The 22,212-nt window shown below is 45.5% G+C and overlaps 1 protein-coding gene across 4 annotated transcripts in view; it reads right to left on the reverse strand.

Annotated features, from left to right (window-relative positions):
• PARVB (parvin beta) overlaps window positions 1-22,212 on the reverse strand; it is a 50,017-nt gene that overhangs the window by 22,806 nt on the left and 4,999 nt on the right. For 2 of the 4 annotated variants that reach the window (XM_017826667.1, XM_017826670.1), the window contains exons 2-3: window positions 7,911-8,000; window positions 5,694-5,764 (exon numbers count right to left, since the gene is read on the reverse strand). In XM_017826667.1, coding sequence (XP_017682156.1) covers window positions 5,694-5,764; window positions 7,911-8,000 — 161 coding nt within the window. Of the gene's footprint in view, window positions 1-5,693; window positions 5,765-7,910; window positions 8,001-10,289; window positions 10,378-15,058; window positions 15,139-22,212 lie in introns of those variants that run through there. The other 2 variants (XM_017826669.1, XM_017826668.1) reach the window with 2 other exon arrangements.

The raw sequence follows: 22,212 nt of genomic DNA on the forward strand, positions 1-22,212 counted from the left end.
AACACGCTGAAAACCTGCAGGGATGAAAGTCAGCTCTAAAAACAGTAAGCAACAGTATGTAAGTGGCAAATTTTAGCTGGGAGATGTGGCAATCAATCAATTCCCTGATAAGCATCAGTGCTCATGTGTGTAAATCACTTTGGCCCTCTAAAAATCTCAGCAATAAAAATGATTCCTCCAAAGAGCTTTCATTGCAAATAAAAGGTTTTTTGGTAAGTTATTCCCTATTCAATATCAGCAAAAGAAGTGCAAGAAGATGCAGCCTAGAATAAAAGAGTTGGCAGAGCTCTGCTCTGCAGGTGGGGAACCACGACCACGTTAGCAGAGAAAACTCCAGTCAGCTACTCCTGTATTTTTCAACCTTTTCCAAGGGATAGGAGGACACCTGTGGTAAAGGGCTGGGGAGAGACATGACACAAGTTAGGATTACCACAGCTCGAAGACAATGAGAAGCACAGTAACATTTTCACCTCAAAAAGTTCGCCAGAAAAACAAGTCCTAAACAACAAGACAGTTTCTCGTCCCAATTCCAAAATGATGCAGGTTTGACACACACACACACATCCACAGAAAAACAACTGAAGAAATCAAAATCCCAAAAGACTTAGGTCTGCTGTGACATTTACTTCTCAAAATTACCTGAAGCCCAGCTGAAATTATCATTTGATAATCAGATCTCATTACAGTTCCTGTAAGAAGAGGCTGGAATTCAAGAAGTCCTCAAAAGCCTTGTTAAAGGAAGGCTCAGGATGCTGAACTACTTGAAACCGTTAATTAACGTTTTATTTTGTCTGTCTCATGCTAAATGGTATTGAAGCCAGAATCCAGAAAATGCCAAGGAATTAAAAATAAAAGAATAAAACTCTGGAAGTACCTTCTAACATGGGGCCCAACATCCCATTTACAAGAGCGTAGGCACAAAGAAATCATGAAGTGGCTTTGGACAGAGGGTGTTAAAAAAGGGAAATACTTACACTATGTGCTAATTAAATGTTTCACAAAAATTTAGCACTGAAAACTTTAGGCAAAAAAAAGTACATAAAAGAGATACAAATTAAACAAGGTCCAGCCATAGTTATTTTATTATTTTACTATTTCAGCACACGAATGTAAGAAAAATATCCCAAAGAACATTCTAACTTCAGTACACAGAGTACAACTCCAGCTCCACTACAAAAAATGAATTTTCAATTTATATTTAAGGAAAAAAAAAATCCATTTTTTTTTTGTAACAGCCATTGAAGACCGGTAATTGGTATAATTAAAAAAATCCCAAACAAACCCCCAAAATTTGCTGCTCCACCTCATGATTTCCGAATTATGTTTCATTAGGAGCCTGGAAAGATCTTTCAGCACAGATTTTTTTAACTTTTACAAAGGAAATAAAGCACCAAGTTGCTTACTGAAATGAAGGACATGCAGAAATACTTTGCAACTCAGCTCCCAGAAAGTCTCTTTGTAGTGCCTCCTTCATGCAAGAGCAGAAAAACAGTCAATAAACTGAATGTCTAAAAATTTAAACAGCTTGATACAGGCCCCGAGAAACTGGTGGGGAGCAGAGAGAGAATTTTTCCTATGCATGAAAATATGTTTAACTGCACCTCTCCTTCCTTCTGGAGAAGCCACTCCAACATCCCACATGATTTTCAATGCACCTGAGACTCATCTTCTTTTTCAGTACCCAGAAATGTTTGTTAGGTCACTTAATTGTACTTCACAAAAAAGCTGCTTTTCTATAGTGTTTGGGATTAGCAGTGTGGTTTTATAAACACAATAACCATGACTGAAATGTCACGCACATCCACGCTCCCACAAATCACTTCTGACCCGTGTCAAGCGCTCAGACACAGATGTTTGTAATAAAATGTCCAACGGTGCTTTAAATTCTCACACATCTCTTTACTGCATCGCTTTTCAGACGAATCCAAGTGTCTGCTCACACCAGCCACGTCGCATTAGTGGGCTGGAGACTGGAACTGGCCACGAGGCAGACAGCTGAAACAAAGGAGGGCTGGAAATCCAGCAGGAAAAACGAGCCTGGCTAGGACAACTTGTTTGTTTAGCTGATGAAAGAGGGGTTTTTTCCATCAAACTCCACCAGGTTTTGTTCTGCAGGCTGGCTGCTCCCCCGGCACTGAGGGGAGTTCAAGGGCAGAAGGACCCCCCCAGTCACCACTGCACACATGGACAAGAGGAAAACCACCACAAAACACATGAACACATCTGGCACAACGGGAAAACAGGAAGCCCAGTCACCAAAAACAGCAAAGAAAGAAAACCCTGGTTTCAGTGACCCTCTTCCCCTCAGCTTCTGGGGGAATCAGGAAGCAGAGATCAAAGCTGTGGAAGCTCAACTGGCTTCAGGGTTGAGCAGGGAAATTACTACTAAAAATTCATATTTTTATTACTGTGGACTAACCACAAAGCACTGGCAGCCTGGAAACCAAGAGAAGGCTGCTTCTTTCCAAAAGAGCACTTAGGAAGCACAGTTTCATCTGGGCACATGTGAAACCCTCCCAAAAGGACTGTGGCATCTTTTTGCTTTTCTCTTCACCTCAGCAAATCTCAAAAAGCCATAAAATTAAGACAGGAGAAAGGTGGTATCCTCTAGGACACTGAATATTTTACCACAAGTGGGAATGTTTACTCATTTCAGGCAGCACGTAGAGCAGCAGGGTTTGGATCTCTATGAAGTTTAGATGAGGCTTTAGAGGCCAAAAGTTGTAGCAGTATCAGCCAATCTCACAGAAGACTTTGTAGGGAGGGAAAACATCTTGCAACTGTGACTTGCTGCCTTTTGTCAAGGCACTTTCAGACAGGACCCAACTCTTGCAGGCTGCTGCTCTTAAATTTTGTATTCAATCAGTAGAAGCTCTTTTTTTTTGTATTTTTCCTACTGAAACACTGCAAATGAGAAACCTCTAGGAAATCTGCCACTTTTGTGAAATGCTAAAGTATCTTTTCAAAGTCTGTGACTCAATTCCTACAGTTTGTTAACCCAGTTATGTTTAGGATGGCAACCAGCAATGAAGCTTTTTGAAACTTTTGCTCTTCAGCCATATCTGAACCAGGAGGAGGAAAAAAGATTCCCTCCACCTTTATAAACGAGACACAAAGAAACACGCACACAGAAACACACACCAAGGAAAGCACACATAGATTAGCAACTTTTTTTTGAAGTATTCAAAAGAGAGCTAGAACCCCCAAGCACTCTACAATTAGTGACATGGACCAGCCAGAGGAACTTGATATATTAATGGAAACTGAATTTTAATCAGATTCACAATAATATATAGAATAAAACCCTGACTCTGAAGTATAAAAGAAGAAACAACATATCACAGGACATCTCTAATCACAAAACAGCCCAAACTTATAATTGAAATGCTTACTTTAAGTTAGTTGTGCATTTGGCAAATACTGGGCAATGAGGACATGAAGTCACACATTTCAGACACCAGAAATAGAGTATTTTGTGAATAAAATATTTACACACATATCTATATATAAAAATAAAACCAATAACTCATGCCTTTCCCTCAGCTGTATTTTCACCTTTAGGTCTGTTCAGCCACGCACCAAACTTTTGACTACACACAGAGCAAATGGAGTGAGGAAGAAAAGGCTGCTGGCCACAGAGGGAACTTAGTTGAACACCGTGTCTGTTTTTAGAATATTGTCCATGATGGTAACAAACAACACTTCCAGGCATAATGTTTTTCATATGTGCAAGAAGACTTAAAGCAGGCACTTCTGCATCCTCAACCAAGCAGCCTTCAGCAAGGGGATTCGCCGCATATTTGCTTTAATAATAATAATAAGAGTGAGGAATGAGGCTTTTGGTTGTGTTTTTCTTCTGCTGCTCCCTCCACGTTACCACACTGCTCCACAGTCTGTGTCCCTGTCAGAATCCCTTCCCAACGCCCGATCCACAACGCACACAATTCCTGGGGCGTGAGGTTAGCGGGAATTAAAACATTTGGTGGAGACAAAGGGACGCTGAAGCAGCACCAGCAGCAGATCTCTCTGCTGCTTCCTTGCTCTGGGATTCTCTCGCCCAACTGGCAGAGCAGACACACTCAGAGTCAGGGATGGCAAAGCAAAGCACGTCTGACTCTGGTGCTGAAAGGGATTTGGGCTGGCACCAACCAAACCAAGCCAGGCTGCCAAATTTCCAAAGGCATGAGGGCTCTGTGGCTGCTATTGACACATTCTTCTCTGAGGGGAAAACACAGAGGGAGCCACTTTGAACTGTAACAACATCCCTCTATTCAAGTTCTCGCTCCTCTCCAGTCCGTGGAGATCTTTCATTTCGAGCTCTGTGGGGCAGGCAGCCTTTTCTGCTGGCTCTGTACAGCAAATTACTTACTTGGGGCTCTTGGAAAACGCCATCAGCCACGGAAGAACAAAAAACAAGGAATAAATTGCTCATTTTTTCGCATTATCCAAACTCTGTACCCTCAAATAAGTTCTGCAAACATAATTCAGACCTCTGCCTGCCTTGGAGATTCCCACCAGCACAGTGTGAATTCACACCAACACAGCTGAATCTCTGCAAAAACTCTTGACTGCTGAGGGGTACGCTGATAATTAGCAATTATCTAAATTACACAGGCTCTCTACAGGACACATCTCTCCCTTGAGGATGATCCCAAGGAAACTATCTCCAGTTCCACGGCCTCTCTCTTTGTGCAAGTGCAAACTGGCCTGGTGACCCAGAGCCTGGCTCTGCAACGTGCTGTAAGCACTCAAGACACGTTCTCAAGTGCTGCTCTAGCCATGGGTTTCCCTGCTCCTGAAGCTTTTCAGGCTTTTAATCTGAAAAATATAACCTTGCTGGACTATGACATCCGGGTAGGACTCACCAACTCTTATTAAAAACAGGAAAATTCCCGATTTAGAAGCAATTGTGATCTCAGCGTCAAGTCTCCTGCACCACAGAGTGCACCTGGTTCCTTCACTGCAACAACTACTGTTCAGCTGTATTATTCAAGATAATATCACTGCTCCACTTGCAAAGAAACCACATTACATGTGGGAAGAGTGATGCAAGACCACTGCACCTTTTGAGAGAATTACTGGATTTAGGTGCTAACAAAGAAAGAATGTGCAAATTCACTTCATTTAAAACCACAATGTAATCCAGGTGAATTAGGATAACCACAAAATTTGAGCACAGCTCCTTGCTGAACTCGGTTTGATGTGGTTTTGTAACCCTAAAGATGTTATTGCAGTGATAATAAGAGATCACTGGGCTTGTTTTAGAGATGAGCAGTTTGCTGAGGCGTTCTGTGAGCCACGTGTGTGCAGTCAGGGTGCACAAGGACTCCAGAGGGGAATATGCCACAGCTCAACCCCTGTGTGGAGAACAGAATACGCTACCTCAAATTTTCAGTCCCACCCAGATACAGCTGTGTTGTTGTTTCTAACAAAAATAACTTTTATAATTACTTTAAAACAATAAAGAGAAAGTGTAGTGGGAAGTAAACTGAGGCCACAACACAGGGCACTCTGACATGTTTGTGTCTCTCTCACTGTTGCTTTCAGCCTTACCTTGTCGATGACCTTCACCTCAGTTTTTTGCAGTAACAAGCTGCTGTTTATTGTGGTTCTGATTTTAAAGGTTTTTAACTGCAAATCACTCCAGCTCACTCGTTAAAGATTTGAAGGAGGACAAAACATTGATCTCCTACCTTGATCAGCTCTTTGAACTTGGGGTCTTCCTTTGAGTTGGGATCAATCATGGTGCGCTCCTCGTTCTCCTCTGCCCAAGGAAAATGGGAAACCTCAGTGAGATCAACTCCAAACACACAGTGCAACAACCCCTACTCATCGAGGGGCCTGTCAGCTGATGGACAAGTGACAGTGCCCAGTCATCATCTTAGCAAGGGAGTGCCTGATGACCAGTGTCAGGCAATTTTAGGGACACACAGAAAGATAACACAGCCCTACTTCCCTAAAATAAGATTGTTTCCACTGACTGATCTCCCCTGCTCTGTGCAGAATGCTTCAGGAAAATCACTGTCCTCACGTGGGGCATGTTAATAATAGCACAGCAAAAAGTGCAGTCAACTACTTTTCTCCTTCTCCTAGATTTGGATTTCACTCCTGTTTGAAAACACCTGTCCCAAATGACAGCACCTGAGTTTATGGCACTATAACCAGTGAAACTGGGCTGAGTGTTTGTGCCTCTGTTCTCTGGTTCCCTGAAACTTGGTCACACGTGGCCCTGAGTGCAGGAACTCCTTCACCTTTGGAGAAATAAAATTACCCCACTTTTTATCAGTACTTGTGTATGGGGGAAGAACATAAAATAAGATTTTGCAGGTGTGAAGTCTTCTGCTGCTGCTGAGATGAAGATACGTGACAAGTGCTCTCCAATGGCCAGAAGGACCAGTGTAAGAGGCATGAACACCAAGAGTGATTTTTAAAAGGGATGAAATGTTGGTAGTGAAATCCACTTGAGCTCAGTAAGGCTAAAAACCAAACCTTTGGCAGAATTACCTTCACAACAGCACACACGGACACGTGAGAAACCCCCAGGAATCTGCCACTTCTGTGAAACGTTAAAGTATGTTTTCAAAGCCTGTGACTCCATTCCTGCAGTTTGTTTGCCCTAATTATGTTTAGGATGACAGCCAGCAGCGAAGCTTTTGAAACTTTCATTCTTCATGGACGTGTTTTTATGCTACTGCAGATATGGGTACCAGTATTTAGGACGCAGCTGGAGCAAGCCTCTTGTTTTAAATTCTGCTGCTTGCTTTTAAGTTGCAGGTGCCTCCCTGAGCCCTTCCTTTTAGCTCCCTGAGTAGCCAAGTGGGAGCTGTGATCCAGGTTAGAGCTGCTCCTTTCAGTGGCACTGCACAAGAGGAACCCAAGGATGGGTGGCAGTGGCACAGCTTCCCGGGCAGATCCACGTCTCTTCAGCTAAATTATTATTTATGGACCCCATGGACTTATCTTTAATTGAGTGTAGACAGGCCATGTGATGATGTATTTTCCTACTGATTTCTCAACTCCTTCTACCACGACAACAAAGGAGGGTGTTGGTATCACCACTGGTCAGGCCATTGCCACACTTTAAATCCTGACCATGGCCAGCCTGAAGTGGCTTCCTATGGCAGTGCCAGACTGCTTCCTGCTGTAACACGGGAAACATGACATTCCAGACTGACTACTCCATCTAACTGGTTGTCTCAGACTTCACCCACACATTTGGGTTCAGTATTTTCCAGGGCCCCTGACAGTTATTAAAAAAGCAAGGCCCTGCTATCTGAACACTGAAAAATTTCCCTAAACCTATGAAAAACTCTTTTGCTGCTTTTTTACCCCCTGTTCCTTTACTTCCCCATTACTGCCTAGGATGAGTCAAGCATTCTATCACAAGGAAGTGACACCCACTACACACCCAAAATACTGTTAACCCTGAACAGTGTTTGACCCACACATGATTCACCACAGAACTCAGGCTGAGGTTCACCAGTGATCATGTCTCTGCATGACAAGCCTTCAGGAGTGGTCCTGCATCTTCTAAACTCTAGTGGCATCCAGAAGAAATCACTGGAGACACCCCTGACAGACAGACACACACACACACACAGAGCAGTCAACACTTTGCCCACGTCTCAGAAGAAAAGTACTTTGCATTTCCTCCTACTCTCCTAATCAGAAAATCCAAATGACTAACACTTTTCTGGTTTTAATTTAATTATTTGTCTCCATGACAGCTTGCTTCAACTAATTCTGTAGATCAAGAGACATATGGCCAGGGGAGACAAGAAGTTTTTAACGCTTTTTGCTGTTAAATTATGCTGTTGCTCTTGTGGGGACTCAGAGAGGTGGGATGGGGATGGACATGGGAGAGAGTCCAGAAACTACCTTAGTCAAGGTCTGTAGCATGAAAACTTTACCTAATAGTGTATCTTCTGGATGGATGTCCACGGTGCTTGGGTTCATTGGTGCATTGATAGCATTTTTACCTTCTTCTTGGAGGTCGCTCACTGAACAGAGGGGAAAAAAACAGAGAGAAAGAGTGTAATAAATGTAAAGTTGGTGGACTGGAGTACTCATAGTAAAAGAAAACATCTGGTAGATCCATTTCAAAACAGGACCAGAGTTTATGGCATGAAGAACTGCAGCCACAGTGGAAAATAAAATCAAAGGAACATCCTTTTATAGCTTCCCATTAAACAGAGCTACCACACCACTGGCTGGAAACTTCTTGCAAGAAACCCAATCCTGTGGTAAGAACAAGCCCAGGGTGCTTGTTTCCCCCCAAGGAAGGGGCCCTATTAAAGCCTCAGAAACTCCCAGGAAGACCTACCAAAATCAGGGTGAAAAGGTATTTAATTTCAGGATTTCCACAGGATAAAAACAGATGTACCATGATCTGGTGAGCACAAATCCGAAACTTTTTATTTCAAGCTTTTGTCCTAAACCTGCAACTCTCATTTGGGAAAGTCAGGAAAGTACTCTTCATAAATAAAATGGCTGTTAAAATACTTCCCTACATCCTGCCACATGGGAGGAAATGAACTTGAGGACAAGAACTGAATAGGTCTTTAGTATCTTCACAGAGCTTGACAGTAAGAAAAGCAGCAGCAATGCTGGAACACTTTTACACTTTCCAAGGCACATCTCCCCCTAAATCCAGATAACATTTATTATAAGCCAGGACACTAAAATAGATGCATGTGAAATAGGAGATACAAAGACAGTTCTGTGTTAGGATGGGCTAAAATCATTTGTGGCAGCATTTGTGGTATTGCAGTCTCCTTTGGGAGGGGCCAAGTCCCAAACTCTCTTCAGGGAAAAGCAAGGACTTCCAAATAAATAAGGTTTGCTAGACAAACTTTTCTCAGGAAAAAAAAAAAAAGGGAGGAACAGTTAACTAATAGTGACAGTATCTCAGCAAGCTCTTCCTTCCAGAGCAGTCATTATTCCCCCTTCCCACTGGAAAATCAAACCGCGGGCATGCAGCCTGCAAAGGTACAAAATCCTGCATGAGGACTCGCTTTTTTCCTGGAAAACACGGGGATCCTACTGCCACAGAGGAGGACAGGGAAGAAGAACACTGCAATCCCCATTCCTTCTCTCACAGAGAACTGAAACAGGTGCTTAAAACAAGTTACCATGTCTCTTAATTGCAGCCCCAAAGAGGTTACTTAGTTCTGGTTCGCAGCGTGACACTGAGCATCCCTAAAATCCTCAATTATGGCATTTTGTCCTCATGTTCTGCAAGCAACAAACACCAGCCTCACATTTTGAGAGCTGATGGTCTATGAACCGTGGTTCATGAGGGAAAGGGGGGCTGCCAGCTCTTTGTGCTGTACCTTCTGCAGTGAGAACCATTACAAATAGAACGCAACGTCTGCAGGCTATTTAACCTCCTGATTAAAGATGTTATTAAAGAAATTCTTAATTACCCCTTTCCTGCACTCATTCTCATTTTCTTGAAAAACTCTACAAGCAAAAAACAGTCAGGGAGCAAAGAGGCCTCATGCAACAGACGAAACCAGCTCTAACAGCCTTACCCAGGACACCCAACCAGAGCTTTCTCACCCCAACAGCTCCTACACTGTGATGCCAACAGGGACACAGTCACCACGAGGCACAAGAAAATTCATGTGGGAACTGAATAAGTAAGATTTTTTTAAACCTTGCTAGGACTAGAAATGCCCAGGCTTATTTTGGAAGTACCAGCCTTGTTTCTGGATAAACTCTCTTTTCATTATACTGCAGGGCTGTCATTCTGGGAATGCCAAGTGTTCAGTAAGTTCAGGGCATCATCATCCCTAATGCTGTGAAAATGCACAACAGAGCTGCTAAGCTCTGGGCAGTGGATATGTGGATATGAACAAAATGATGCACTCATTTCAAGCCAGAATACTTTTAAAATGCAGCTAAACTAGTTTTATTCACAGAAGCTCAATCAAGGTGATACCCCTGCTCTTACATCTTAATAGAAAAACTATCTCTACTCTTCTTAACAAGAAGTCCTTGTTTCTGAGCAATTTACTGAACTGAAAGAAAACATGAATGCAATTTTGTGTATTAAGCCCCCTATCCCTCAGGATAAGCTACATACAACCCCTGTGGTTGCCTTCAGATCCAGCGAGGCTGAGCCAGATCCCATAGGACCAAAACATCCTTTCGTGTTGCTGCTGGCAAAGCAGAGCTCTTTCAGCAGAAATAACCTCCCAGAACCTGCTGCCCAGGGAGAGCTGCTTGCACAGAGCCTGCACAGACAGCTCGTGGAGAGGTTCCTGCCACAAAGGGAACTTTCCTACCTCCTTTTCTGCGCCTCTTGCACAGCAGCCCGGCCATCCCGGCCCCGGCAGCACAGGCAGGTCACAGGGGAAGCACACGGGATGTCTGGACACTGATGGAATGGCAGCAACTGGATAACAGGGACTGCCACCCCCAGAGTGCCAAAGCTCTGCTAATTTGGGCACGGTGACACAGGAGGAGGCACTGAGAGAGGCTCCCAGCTGCTGGGGGGAAGGGGGGCCAGCAGGACACGGCGCTTGGCCATGGACTGCCAGCCAGGAATCCCTCCCTGTCCCACTGATAGCCAAGCACCCGCCTTGGCTCTTAAGCAGGCACCTCAAAGATGGTGTTTTCTCTGCAAGGAGCTTCCCAAGAGAGTACTTTCCACTCTCTGGGGTTGGGTTTCCCACAGGTTGCCCCAGGAACACACAGGTTCACAGAGCAACACCAGCAGACAGAGAAGCAACTGCATGCAGGGATGTGAACCTGCCAGGGCATTCCCCATCTGCAGCACTCCACAACTCTTTCACTCTGCACTTGAAGAAATGTTGAGGGTTTTTTCCCTGCTCACTCCCCCCCACCCAGTATTCACTTATCACTGCTGAGCAAAGGAACAGAAGCAGGAAAAGGAAACTGAGCCACAACGCTGGAAAAAAGAACAGAGAGCCCACAAATGAGCAAGGGGAGGCAGTTAAAATAATGGTCAGGATGGAGCAACAGGTTCATTTCTGAGAAGACCCTGATCAGTATTTTAATGCAAATTTACAACAAAGAATGGCTTTCAGCCCCTGCTTTCACCAACCCAAAGGTACTGTAAAATACTATGGGCATTGTTCCTCCTCGACTTTGTACTGGCAACAGTGGCTCTGTTGTGAGGTTTATCCGTGCAAGAGGGCATTTGACTGGTAGAGCAGAGCTTGCACAACAAGTGCAAGCAGGTCAGGGCAGGTCCCACATGAGCTATTACTGCTCCTTGCCCACACTCCACCTGCCCATTCACAGGGCTCCTTCTCTTCCCCTTCCCCTCCCCACGGGGAACATCTTCCCCTGTTATGCTGGTACAGTCCCCTTGCTCTCTGACTGAGATTGGTGTAAAACACTTTTCTCTAAAGCCTGATCATTCCATCTCAGATCTGTCAGAGGAAACCTGCAGCAAAGGGAAGCAGGAAGGGGAAGGAAGCTGAGTACAGGCTGAAGCAGCATCACTTAGTCAAGGATGGTCCCCAGCAGAACCTTTCCAGCATCTGTTGCCCCTGGTGGGTTTGTCTGCTCCTGCTGGTAATGTCAGGGCAGAGAAGTCCCTCAGAACTGAAAGGAGCAGCCCCAGCAGGGGGGAATGATCTCCTGCCCATGACAAGGGTTTGCCCTCACCTTGACCCACAACACAGACTCTACAAAATGGTCATGGCCTTAAGGTAAAACTTGCTGATGATCTAAATGACTGAGCTGGGAACTTACACAGGGCAAGTCAGGTGTAACTACAGGCACAGAAAGATGATGCCTTGGAAAGGTATCTGGCAGAATTAGCTATGATTTCTCCAAGGTGTCTGCAGACCCTCCCTCCCTTCTGGCTGGAGATCTCTCTGAGCAGATCCTCAATCACCAGGCAGCACCAGCCCCCTGAGCCATTTCAGCACCCCATCAGCCAGCACTACCAAAATCCAAACGTAACAAAGGGACGGGCAAGTGGCCAAGGTTTTCAGAAAAAAAACCCCTACATTTTCCACTAGAATTACATTTTCAACTAGAAATTTAAATTCACATGGAAAAGGTCGCTTCTCTACCGGCCCCCAGGAAAGCAGCAAGGGCTCCTGGCAGCCCTCAGATGTTTTGACAATCTCCTGGCAGTGTCAGCAGTCAAACATGGTTTAGTCACACTGGAAGCTGTGCTGGCCTTTCAAACAAATTAACAGAACGAGCAGATCACATACACATGCTATAAAGCACTACATCTGTAAGCCAGGCAGGCTGTCTCAGACCATGGGATGGCACACAAACTGCACACAACAGATGGAATTAGCTGAACAAAGTTGGAAACGCCACCAGAGCTGTCAAGGACTTCCCCCAAGTCAGGAAATGGCCTTTAAAGTCAGCAGGAGTGCTATAAAAAGAGAAGATGTCCCTGCTTTCTCCTTTTTAAAAGAAAGCAAGCTGATATCAAGCTTGATCCTTCCTACCTTCACTATTAATAATCTTAGTGTAATTTTAAAAGACACCAACAACAGCAGAGTCCACTTAAGTCTTTGCCATCCACTGCCTTGTTATTAAAAAACTGACCTCAAGCCTCTGTGTCTCACAAAAACAGATGGTAAATGCTACTTAATTTTAGATCTGGTTATTTCTGACTGCAAGGTTGGATCCCACCCCACAGAAAGCAGCAGCTGTTGTGACAATGATCATGAGCTTCTCTACATGGTGCTCTCCTTCTCATTCAACCAGTGCCGAGCTTTTGTAGGATGCACTCTCATCTCATGATTAAACCTGAATTTTGGGAGCTATCAGACTGCTTTGTCACCCTTGGCTCCGCTAGAGATGATTTGCTCAAGCAAGTTTGTCACTCTCTTTGGTGGAGCAGCACAGATGGGAAACGTGCCTGCACGGAAGTTCTCTTCATCCCCCAAAGTCTCACTGCTTCCCAAGTTTCCCTGCTATTCCCAGAGACAAAACCGTGACCAGCTGCACTTTTCCAGACAGTGACTCACCTGCCTACAGCTCATATCCTAAGAGTTCAGCTAAGCATTCCCAAAATAGAAAGCCCATTCTCCAGACCCTTCCTACCCCTGTCAGACCAGTGACACCACCCTCCTTCACTCCCATCTCAGGAGAGATGTGGACACAGGACAAATCCCCCTCATGAAGCAGCCAGACCTTGCCTAAAATATCAGGTATCAGCTGGAGCTCTCACTTCCCATGGGAAGTGTCAGACCAGAAGGCAACAGGTCCTTGGTGAGTAAAGACCCTGCAGTGTTTCTTAACCTGCTCCTCTGTTTGCCTGCCACAGACCAACACACCCAGAATTTCCATCTGACAGCTAAAACTCTTTCAGGAAAAGTCATCTTCAAAACTCAAAAGCCTTCCAGGAACACTTAACAAACGGAAGCTTTACAAAAACTGGCATTTTTAAAGGAAAAACCAGCCCCGAATATGCTGCTACACTGAGATTCTTTTCTAGAGACAAACCACACACACACAAGTCACCAGTGTGCTCCTGCATTACTAATCACATGTACAAAAGGCTCTGAGATCTTTTGACAGAGACTGCAGGAGGAACACAAAGCCTCCATTAATTATAATAGAGAATTAATAATCTCAGGCAGATCAAAGGCAAGGACTTGACCAAATCCACATAAAGGCACTGTATCAAGGGACTGCATTCAAAGCAGAACTGTGATAATAAAGGAAATTATTTATATGCCTCAGTAGACAGACAAAGCACTCATGAATACCTGAAGAAACAGAAATACCTAAAAAAAGGGAAAAGTAGAGCAAAAGGCAACTTTTAGGAAAGGGCTGTAATACAGAAAGCTATGGAACTAAAGCTAAAAGTCAAACTTGGGATTCATCACTTTGCTGTAATTCCCTGTCTCTCGTTTCTTTCATTATTGCCTCAGGCCATAGCTGTTCATCAGGCAGGAAGGGATCCAGGCTGCCAGCAAAGGGACACTCCAGACTTCACCTCAGTCCCCAGCTGCCACTCACCCCCTCCCTTTTGCTGGCACTGGTGGTTGCACAAGCCACATTATGGCAGAGTGGGGGAGACAGTGTGCCTGAAAACTAACCAGGGAAGAAAGGAAAACAATAGAAAGTTAATTTTCACTGTGTAGACACACAAACGCTGATGCTGAGGAAGAAAAAAAAGCCATCAAAAAAACCCACAAACACCCCCAACCAGCAGAAATAAGTGTCCACAAACTACTTATAATGTTACACCTACAAAAGCGATAGGTGGGGATACTTACCCCTTACCCAGCCCTCCCAAGCACTAACATAACACACATCACAACTCCACAGCTTTTACACTCCAGGACATGAACTGAGCATACCTTTGGCACTTGCTTTGCCCTGAATTCGTAAACAGATTGCTTCAACCCTGAAGTTTTTTGACTGGGAAAAGCCAGGCAAGAAGTGCAGCTTGAGAGAACCCTAAAAGCAACTAGGGAAAGCTGCACTTCTCCCTCTGCCCCCCAAGTTCTACTTGAAAACGGAGAAAATACACTTTCTCAGCCTCCCCCTGGTTACAATTCCCTCCCAACATGCCAGGCAAGGGTCATTTACTCCCACAAAGCAATGGTGGACGTTCATGTTCTCCCAAACACACCACAGGATCACCGGGACAACTTCCAACTGAAAGAAGGATGTGGAGTCAAATCTGACGTGTGAGAACAGAGGGACAGAAAAGGTCTGACAAGAAAAGGAAAGGACTGAAGGGGACTTCAAGCCTGAATCCACCCACTGCAGAAAACCTGCAAGGCATTTTAAATTTACTGCCATCAATTCTGCATGAAATACTGTATTCTATATACAGTCTTCAAGGTTTTTGTGTACTCCCACATCCAAAGCTGAAGGGCACAAGCAGACAGGGAACAGCACATCCACATGGCCCAGGAACTCAGTCTAGGATCCCAAATGAAGCAGGCTCATTTCCACAAGGTGCCAAGCACCAAACAAGACTCCTTTGACCTTTAAAAGCAACTTCAGAAACCAGAATCAACTCACTGCCTAAGGTATCCATATTTAATGGGTGCAATCCAAGCAAATCCCCAAGGGACAGAGACAGCAGGAGACTCACTTCTGAAGGCAGTGATGGTAGGGGAGCACGAGCAGTAATAGGAAGTCTTCTCCAGCTCACAGGGCAGAGCCTGGCAGGCAAACTTCAGGCAAATGGAGAGGAGGCCACCAGCTATGACTTGCATTTCTAAGAAAGCAACTTTTCTGCTTGTGCAACATGATTCTACAGGAAGAACAAAGCAGCGATAAGTGATTCTGCAGACCACAACAAGTGCATGTGCCCAGGCACTGGAGTGGCCCAAATGTCACCCAGAAAGACAAGGAACGCCCTGAAAAACACTCACATACAGCAACTGTATCTGCAGTTGAAGGTTTGCTGGTAAATACTATTCTCCTGTTCAGCTGAGCACAGGACCAATGGAGGGACAGGCCGTGCTCCAGACTGGAAGCTTTAATCTAAACACACTCAACAGTTTTCAATGGACCATACACTGCAGTTTGCTCATGCAAGGAGTTTTCTCAATGCTTTCCAGACATGTCATATGGGGAAAATTATTTCACTAGCTGCTTTGAGCCCCAGAGGAGCCTGCCAAGACAAGCACTGCAGCGATAAGCACTGCAGACCTCACAGTACAAGAAAGTCTGGAACTCAGAGCCCCCAGTCAGATAAAAGCCAGCCCACGAGGGGAAGGTACAGGGAAGATAGTGGCTGCCATAAAAGCACTTTGATGTTTAACTCTGCCAGGTTTAAGTCAGAAGTAGACAGCAACATGTCCTAATGGAGCTGCTGAACACTGTGTGGGATGAGTGGAGCCCGAGCCTCCAGATGCCATTCCAGTCCAGTCTCCCAAACACAGCCCTCAAGGGCTATCAAAATGCAATTATGAGACAACAGCCAGCCAAAAATCAAATCAAAACAAGTCCAAAGCACGAGCAAACGTTACATTTCATCAGGCATCAAAAAGCCCTGCAGGTGTTATTATTCCCTTACTTAGTCAGCACCCCGAAGTTTTACAGGATTTGCAGTCCTGCCTTTCTGTGGTCTCTTTTTAAGCCTTTGCACTGGTAATACCAGGTCCTATGAGTTAGAAAAGGTGGGGTCTCAGTGGTGCTAGACATCTCAAAGGCTTTCAAGCTCACTTACTGGTGAATCCCAAAACAGCTTTCTAACCCCACAGCCTCTGGGACTCGCCCTCACTAGAGAAGCAGCCAGAGCAGCAGCACAGTGGAATCCATGGAATCTCTCCTCATTGAAAGGTTAGACAGGCAAAAAAGAGAGAAAAAAAATACTGTACTCTTACTAGTACCTCAAGTCAAAGCGCTGTGGTGAGAAGCACAGTCCCACTGCACAATGTTGCATTCCCATGCTCGTAAATCATCAAACCACAGACTTCACGCTGTCTAAGAAATGTCCTGACTCCAGCCTTTGGAGGGTCTAAGATGCCAGGGAGCCACATAAAGATCAGTGGGCAATTCAGTGGGGAAACGACCTCGGGGGTCTCCAGCTGAACCTCCTCCTCACGGCAGGGTCAGCCCTGAGATCAGACCGAGTTACTCAGGGTTTTATCGCATTACATCTTAAAACCTCTAAGAATGGAGGCTCCTGGCATCCTGTCTCACTGCCTCACAGTCCCCAGCATGAAAAATTTCCCCCCCCTTTGCCCAGACTGAACCTCATTTGTTTCAGTTTCCAGCTGCTTTCTCTCCCCTCTGCTTGGTAAATGTTGGTACCTGTGAAGTGTTTGTTAACATGCAAATCACAGGAACTGAGGGGTCAGAAACAAACAGCTGGAAAAGCAGCATAAAACACCTTTAGTGTCAAGAGTCATGCCCAGGTCTAGCAGAGCTCCCTAGCCTTCTAAATCCTCTTATTACTGATATCAGCAGAGCAACACCCACCACAGTTTAATTTCCTAAACTGACACAAAGCTCAATGACACTGAGGGTCCAAGGAGATGGTTTAAACTATGGCTCCTCACTGCATTAATGCAGCTACAGCTGCACTGCTGCACTACAAGGGGGTGTTTTCAAGACAGGAGTCTCCTCAGGCACATTTGTAAGCGCTTAAGAGGGAATTTCTTAGTCTGAACCTGCGTGAGCAGAGGAAAAGCAAGCATCCAGTTATCTCAGGCAGCAGTGGAAAGGTCCAGCTTGCTGCATTAGATAAGGTGAGTCATGATTGCTTCTTCCCTTCCACATGCAAAAATAAAACCACATCAGTTTGTGTGGCAGACAGCATCAGATCTGCCACACAGGCATCTGCTTTGCTTCTGGCACAGCAGGGCCATTTGGAGCATGACAATTAAAATCCACTTTCCCAATGCCAGGGCTCCATTACACGTGCTTATTTAATTAGCTAATTAAATTACCTATCCTTCCAGTTGCAGAGAATGATGAGGGGAGTAACAGGAAGAGCCAGTAGGTCAATACCTGGCTCTGAGTCTGGTGTCACAAGCAGAATTTTGGATTTTTTTTTGAACATGGGTCAGTTTACGTGACACACGTGGGGTGCCCCTGTCTCAAAGGGGGAAAAGGATCCTTGCACAGGAGTTAGCAAGGATCCCTGAAAGAGAGAGGGATAAGAGGAAGGAAGGAGAGGTGGTGAGGTTGCCCTGCAGGTGAGGGAGTGTTTGGATTGTGTAGAGCTTAATGATGGTGACAGAGTTCATGGGCAAGGTTCAGGGGGAAGGCCAACAAGGCAGATATCCTGGTGGGAGTCTGTTTTAGACCACCCAGCCAGGATGAAGAGGCAGATGAAATATTCCATAAGCCTCTAGGAGAAGTCTCACAACCACTGGCCTTTGTTCATGTGGGGCACTTCAACTCACCAGATGTCTGCTGGAAACACAACAGAGAGGAAACAGTCCAGGAGGTTCCTGGGGTGTGTGGAAGAAAACTGGTGAGGGAGCCAACTAGGGAAGGTGCCAAGCTGGACTTGGTGCTTGTGAAAACAGCGAGCTGGAAGCAGGGCAGGCACCTCAGGAGGACTGCAAGGATGCCATGAGGGAGAAAATCAGAAGGGCCAGAGCCCAACTGGAATGTCATCTGGCTACTGCCACGAAGGTAAATAATAAATGTTTCTGTAAGTGCATCAGCAACAAAAGGAGGGCTGAGGAAAATCTCCACCCTTTACTGGATGGGATGAAACACACAGTGAAAAAGCCTGAGGAAAAGGCTGAAGTACGTAATGCCTTCTTTGCCTCAGGCTTTAGTAGAATATTGACATTATAGATTTGGTCTGCCAGGGATTTTGACTCTCCACTTAGAATAATGGAACCTTTTAGGTTTGAAAAGACCTCTAAAATCATCGAGTCCTACCATTAACCCAGTGCTGCCAAGTCCATCACTAAACACTGAGGCAAAGAAGCCATTTCTTGCACCCTGCCTAATTTTCCAGTGGAACCAATTCCCCGTAACAACACTGGGAGCCATGCACAGGGAAGAAGGCAAACAGTAATCCCGAGGTACAGTTTTGTAACCCTATTCCTGAGGGAGAATGTTAAGCAGCAAATACAAGCCTGGATGTCCTGGTACTTTCTGTTATTCTATCATTTCTGAAGAAAATCCAGTCAGTTTTGCAAAGCCTCCAAATCCATCTGCTGGACTAGGAAAGCCAGAGAGCAAACAACACTATTCTATTTTAACATGACAGAAGTGTCTGCATCTGTTTAATGGCACACATACATACATCTGCCAAACAGACCTAGTGGGACAACACTTTCTGAGGATTACACATTTTTCTATTTAGAGACAGTAAAAAAGACACCATGCCTCCACACAGACATCTCCTCAGCCAGTTCTCAGTCTCCTTCCTCGCTGCAAATAAAATGTGCATGAAACCACCTCAGCTAATTAAAAATTAGCAAGAAGACCATATGGCAGCTATAATGGAAAATGCACTATTTCTTTTTTTCAGTGGATTTCATTATGGTTCAACCACGCAATTAAAGTCCTAAAGAAGGAACTGGAATTCCAGGAGCCAGAACAACTTGCTGGTTTTATAACCAAAACGCAGCATACATTGAAAAGAGATTTTATAAGAGCTTTATCTGTTTGCCAGACAGGTCTCGGGGATTGTAAAGAAACCTCTTCTGACTTGGAGAGGCAAAACTCAATTCCCAGTTTGCTCACCATGAGCAAAGCCAAAAGCAGAATCCCATCCCATGGCCTCCCCTCTCAGCCTAAGGGCTCTGGAGAGGGGTCTGCAGAGAGTGCATGGACACAGATCACGGGTACAGGGGTTATAATTAGAACTTCATTGTGACAATGTATGAAGTGACAGTGATTGAAGGGCCCAAAGTGCACAGAGCCACTGCTCTCAGCCAGCACGTGCTGCCAGGTGTGCTTGTTCTCTCCACATCTGGTTTTCAGAGCAAGACTTGAGCGGATTCAAATTACAAATCCGCACGTGTCAGCCACAATACCTTCCCAGTTAAACCAGACATGCACAACAGAAGCCACCAGTTTTGGGCTGCAGTTTTGTATCTGGCCAGCAGAACAGTACAAATTAGGAAATCTGTACCTGGGCAGGACATTCCTCACCCCGGAGAGATCACTTGGCCCATCAGCTGTGCAACACAGAGGCTTCTGTTCCCACCCCCTCCATGCTCTGCCCCCCACCAAAGACAAACGGGGGTCACTGCTGCTCACACAGAACTGCTGGTTTAGATCCCCCTCTCCTGTGCTGGTGGGGATGGAATTCCCCACCACCAAGCAGCCTGTCCTGCAGATCCAGAGCCAGGAACGCTTCCTGAAGGCAGCCTGGAAGAACCCCTTGAAGAACAGTGCTCTGCCACTGATCAGAGTGCCCCTCCTTCCCTTCTTCCCTCCTCTCACCACACTTCCCTCAGCCCAGGGCACAGGTGCCAAGGCATCCTGTGACAACCACCAGGGGCAGGTGCACCACAGCCACCACAGAATCACAGAATATCCTGAGCTGGAAGGGACCCACAAAGATCAGGCAAGTCCAACTCCTGGCCTTGGACAGGACCATCCCCAACAATCCCACCCTGTCCCTCAGAGCATTGTCCAAACCCTCCTGGAGCTCTGGCAGCCTTGGGGCCGTGCCCACTGCCCTGGGGAGCCTGGTCAGTGCCCAACCACCCTCCGGGGGAAGAACCTTTGCCTGAGATCCAACCTGGATGACCTTCAAGTGGTTGGCTCCTGCAACAAAAATACCCAGATCCTGTTAGCTCATAGAACCTGGAGGTGTGCTGAAGTCATGATTGCTCCAATGAGCAGAGGTCAGCACAAGGAGAAGCCTTTGGGAAACAGGGTTTCCCTTCCTCCTTCCTTGCTGTCCTCCAGGTCTCCTGAAATGACTGAGAGGAGCTCGAGGGCTGAGAAGAGAACAAGACTCAGGGTTGAGAAGGCACACCCAGAGTGTCCTGCATTGCCAGCAGCAGCAAGGGGGACAAGAATCACAGAGAGGGGATGTTACAGGTGAGGCAGGAAACTCCTTCTCCTTATGACGTGTCATTTGGCACCCAAATCCTACATGGGCAGCTCTGAAGTACCAGCCACGCTGGCACTTCCACAGCCCCAAACTGGAATCTGTGGCCATGACACTTGTATGCACAAGGGACAATTTCCTTCCCAGCTGAACAGCAAAGCTGGAGCTGCTGAAACACCAACTCCTGCAACCAGCAGACTCTGCCTGGTGCTGGGTTTGCCTCAGACCACATAGCCCTGGATCCCTCAGCAGCAAGTTGTTCTGACACGCTTTTGCAATGGAAGGAGCTTGCCAGCTAATCTCCCAAATCTATGAACATCAAAGCTCAAAACTCCACCAGCTTCATCTGTTCTCAGATCAGCTGGCCTGTAACAGCTCTTGAAGTGCATAAAAAGGCATTTAGCACTGTTATGCATAACTATACCCAATCTTCTGCACCTCTGTATTGCCAATGTGCAAACCAGCAGGATGCATTTATTTATATTAATGAAGTGATCTAAATATCTCAACTCTTACAAACACAAGCACGTTAATCAGTGTGATTAATGTATTAATGACAATGCTCTGCAGAACACAGACTGATCTCCCTGCACAGATCCACCAGTGAGATCAAGAATCCCTCCTTCATAACTTTCCATGAGCTGTGACTTTGCAGCTCCCCCCACTCCTATCACATCCATGTGCAGCTCTCCAGAGTCTCACAGGGCTCACCCACACACTCCCTGAAGCAGAACCAGCCAGCTGCCTGCTTCTAGAAATCCATTCCAAGGTATCATAATTAATAAACCCTCTAAAAGAAATTAAAACATGTATCACTGAACAACTGCTTTGAAATAAGGGTAAAGGACTGGAAATCTGGTTTTGGAAAACTGGAATTGTTGATAACCACCTCACTAAGGTTTTATGATGGAACATAACTGTTCTTACAATGACTCTTATTTTAATGATTGCAACTCTGGAAATAAAACAACTTTTGAATGTCTGTTTTTCTTAAATGAAAGCAGGTCACTTTCCTCAATGCACTGCTGAAGAGCCGTGGAGCTATTTTATGGGTCTTGCTGCATCCTGTCTGGAGGAAAACTTCCAGCTGTAATTCAAAAGTCTCCTGTCCCACCAGGAGACTGTGCCTAAAGCTGTGCTGGCTGAACCAGCCCAGCCTAGCTGCAGCTACAGGAGGAAAATGTGGGGTCTGTTATTCTGTTAAAAGGATCACTCCTGTGCATGTGAAGTTCCTTTCACTTGAGACCCTGACACAAACTATATTCCCAGGACAGCTGGGAACAGAGTCAGAACCAAAGCTGGCACTGCTCTAGCAAGACTGAAACCAGACCTGGTCAGAGGGACCTGAGCCCTTCAGTGGAAACAGCAATTAGGCTGTACAGTTCCAACTGGAAGTTTAGGTCTGTTTAAGTTAGTGGTAGAAAGGATAACAAACTGAACTTGAAATACGAATCTGCATATGTTTGCACAGACTTTCTACAGATACATGCACATATCTGGGGCAGCATGTAGCTTCAATGTAATTACATGCAAATTCCTTTCTTAAAGGGCAAGTAATTCTGCTTAACCAGCACCCACCTCATCTTCTGTTTGGGTATTTCAGCAGCAGTAGCACATCACAATGGACAAACACACTTCCTCAGTCCAGTATCCTCTCAGACTGCAGCAAAGGTACTTGTGTGAAGCAGGACCACAGAATTACACCCGACACACTTTGTATTTGTCTCTCCATCTGACTAAGAATTCACTGCCACACACCATGA

This window comes from Lepidothrix coronata, unplaced genomic scaffold, assembly GCF_001604755.1.
Source record: "Lepidothrix coronata isolate B3197 unplaced genomic scaffold, Lepidothrix_coronata-1.0 Scaffold129, whole genome shotgun sequence".
Lineage (NCBI taxonomy): Eukaryota > Metazoa > Chordata > Aves > Passeriformes > Pipridae > Lepidothrix > Lepidothrix coronata.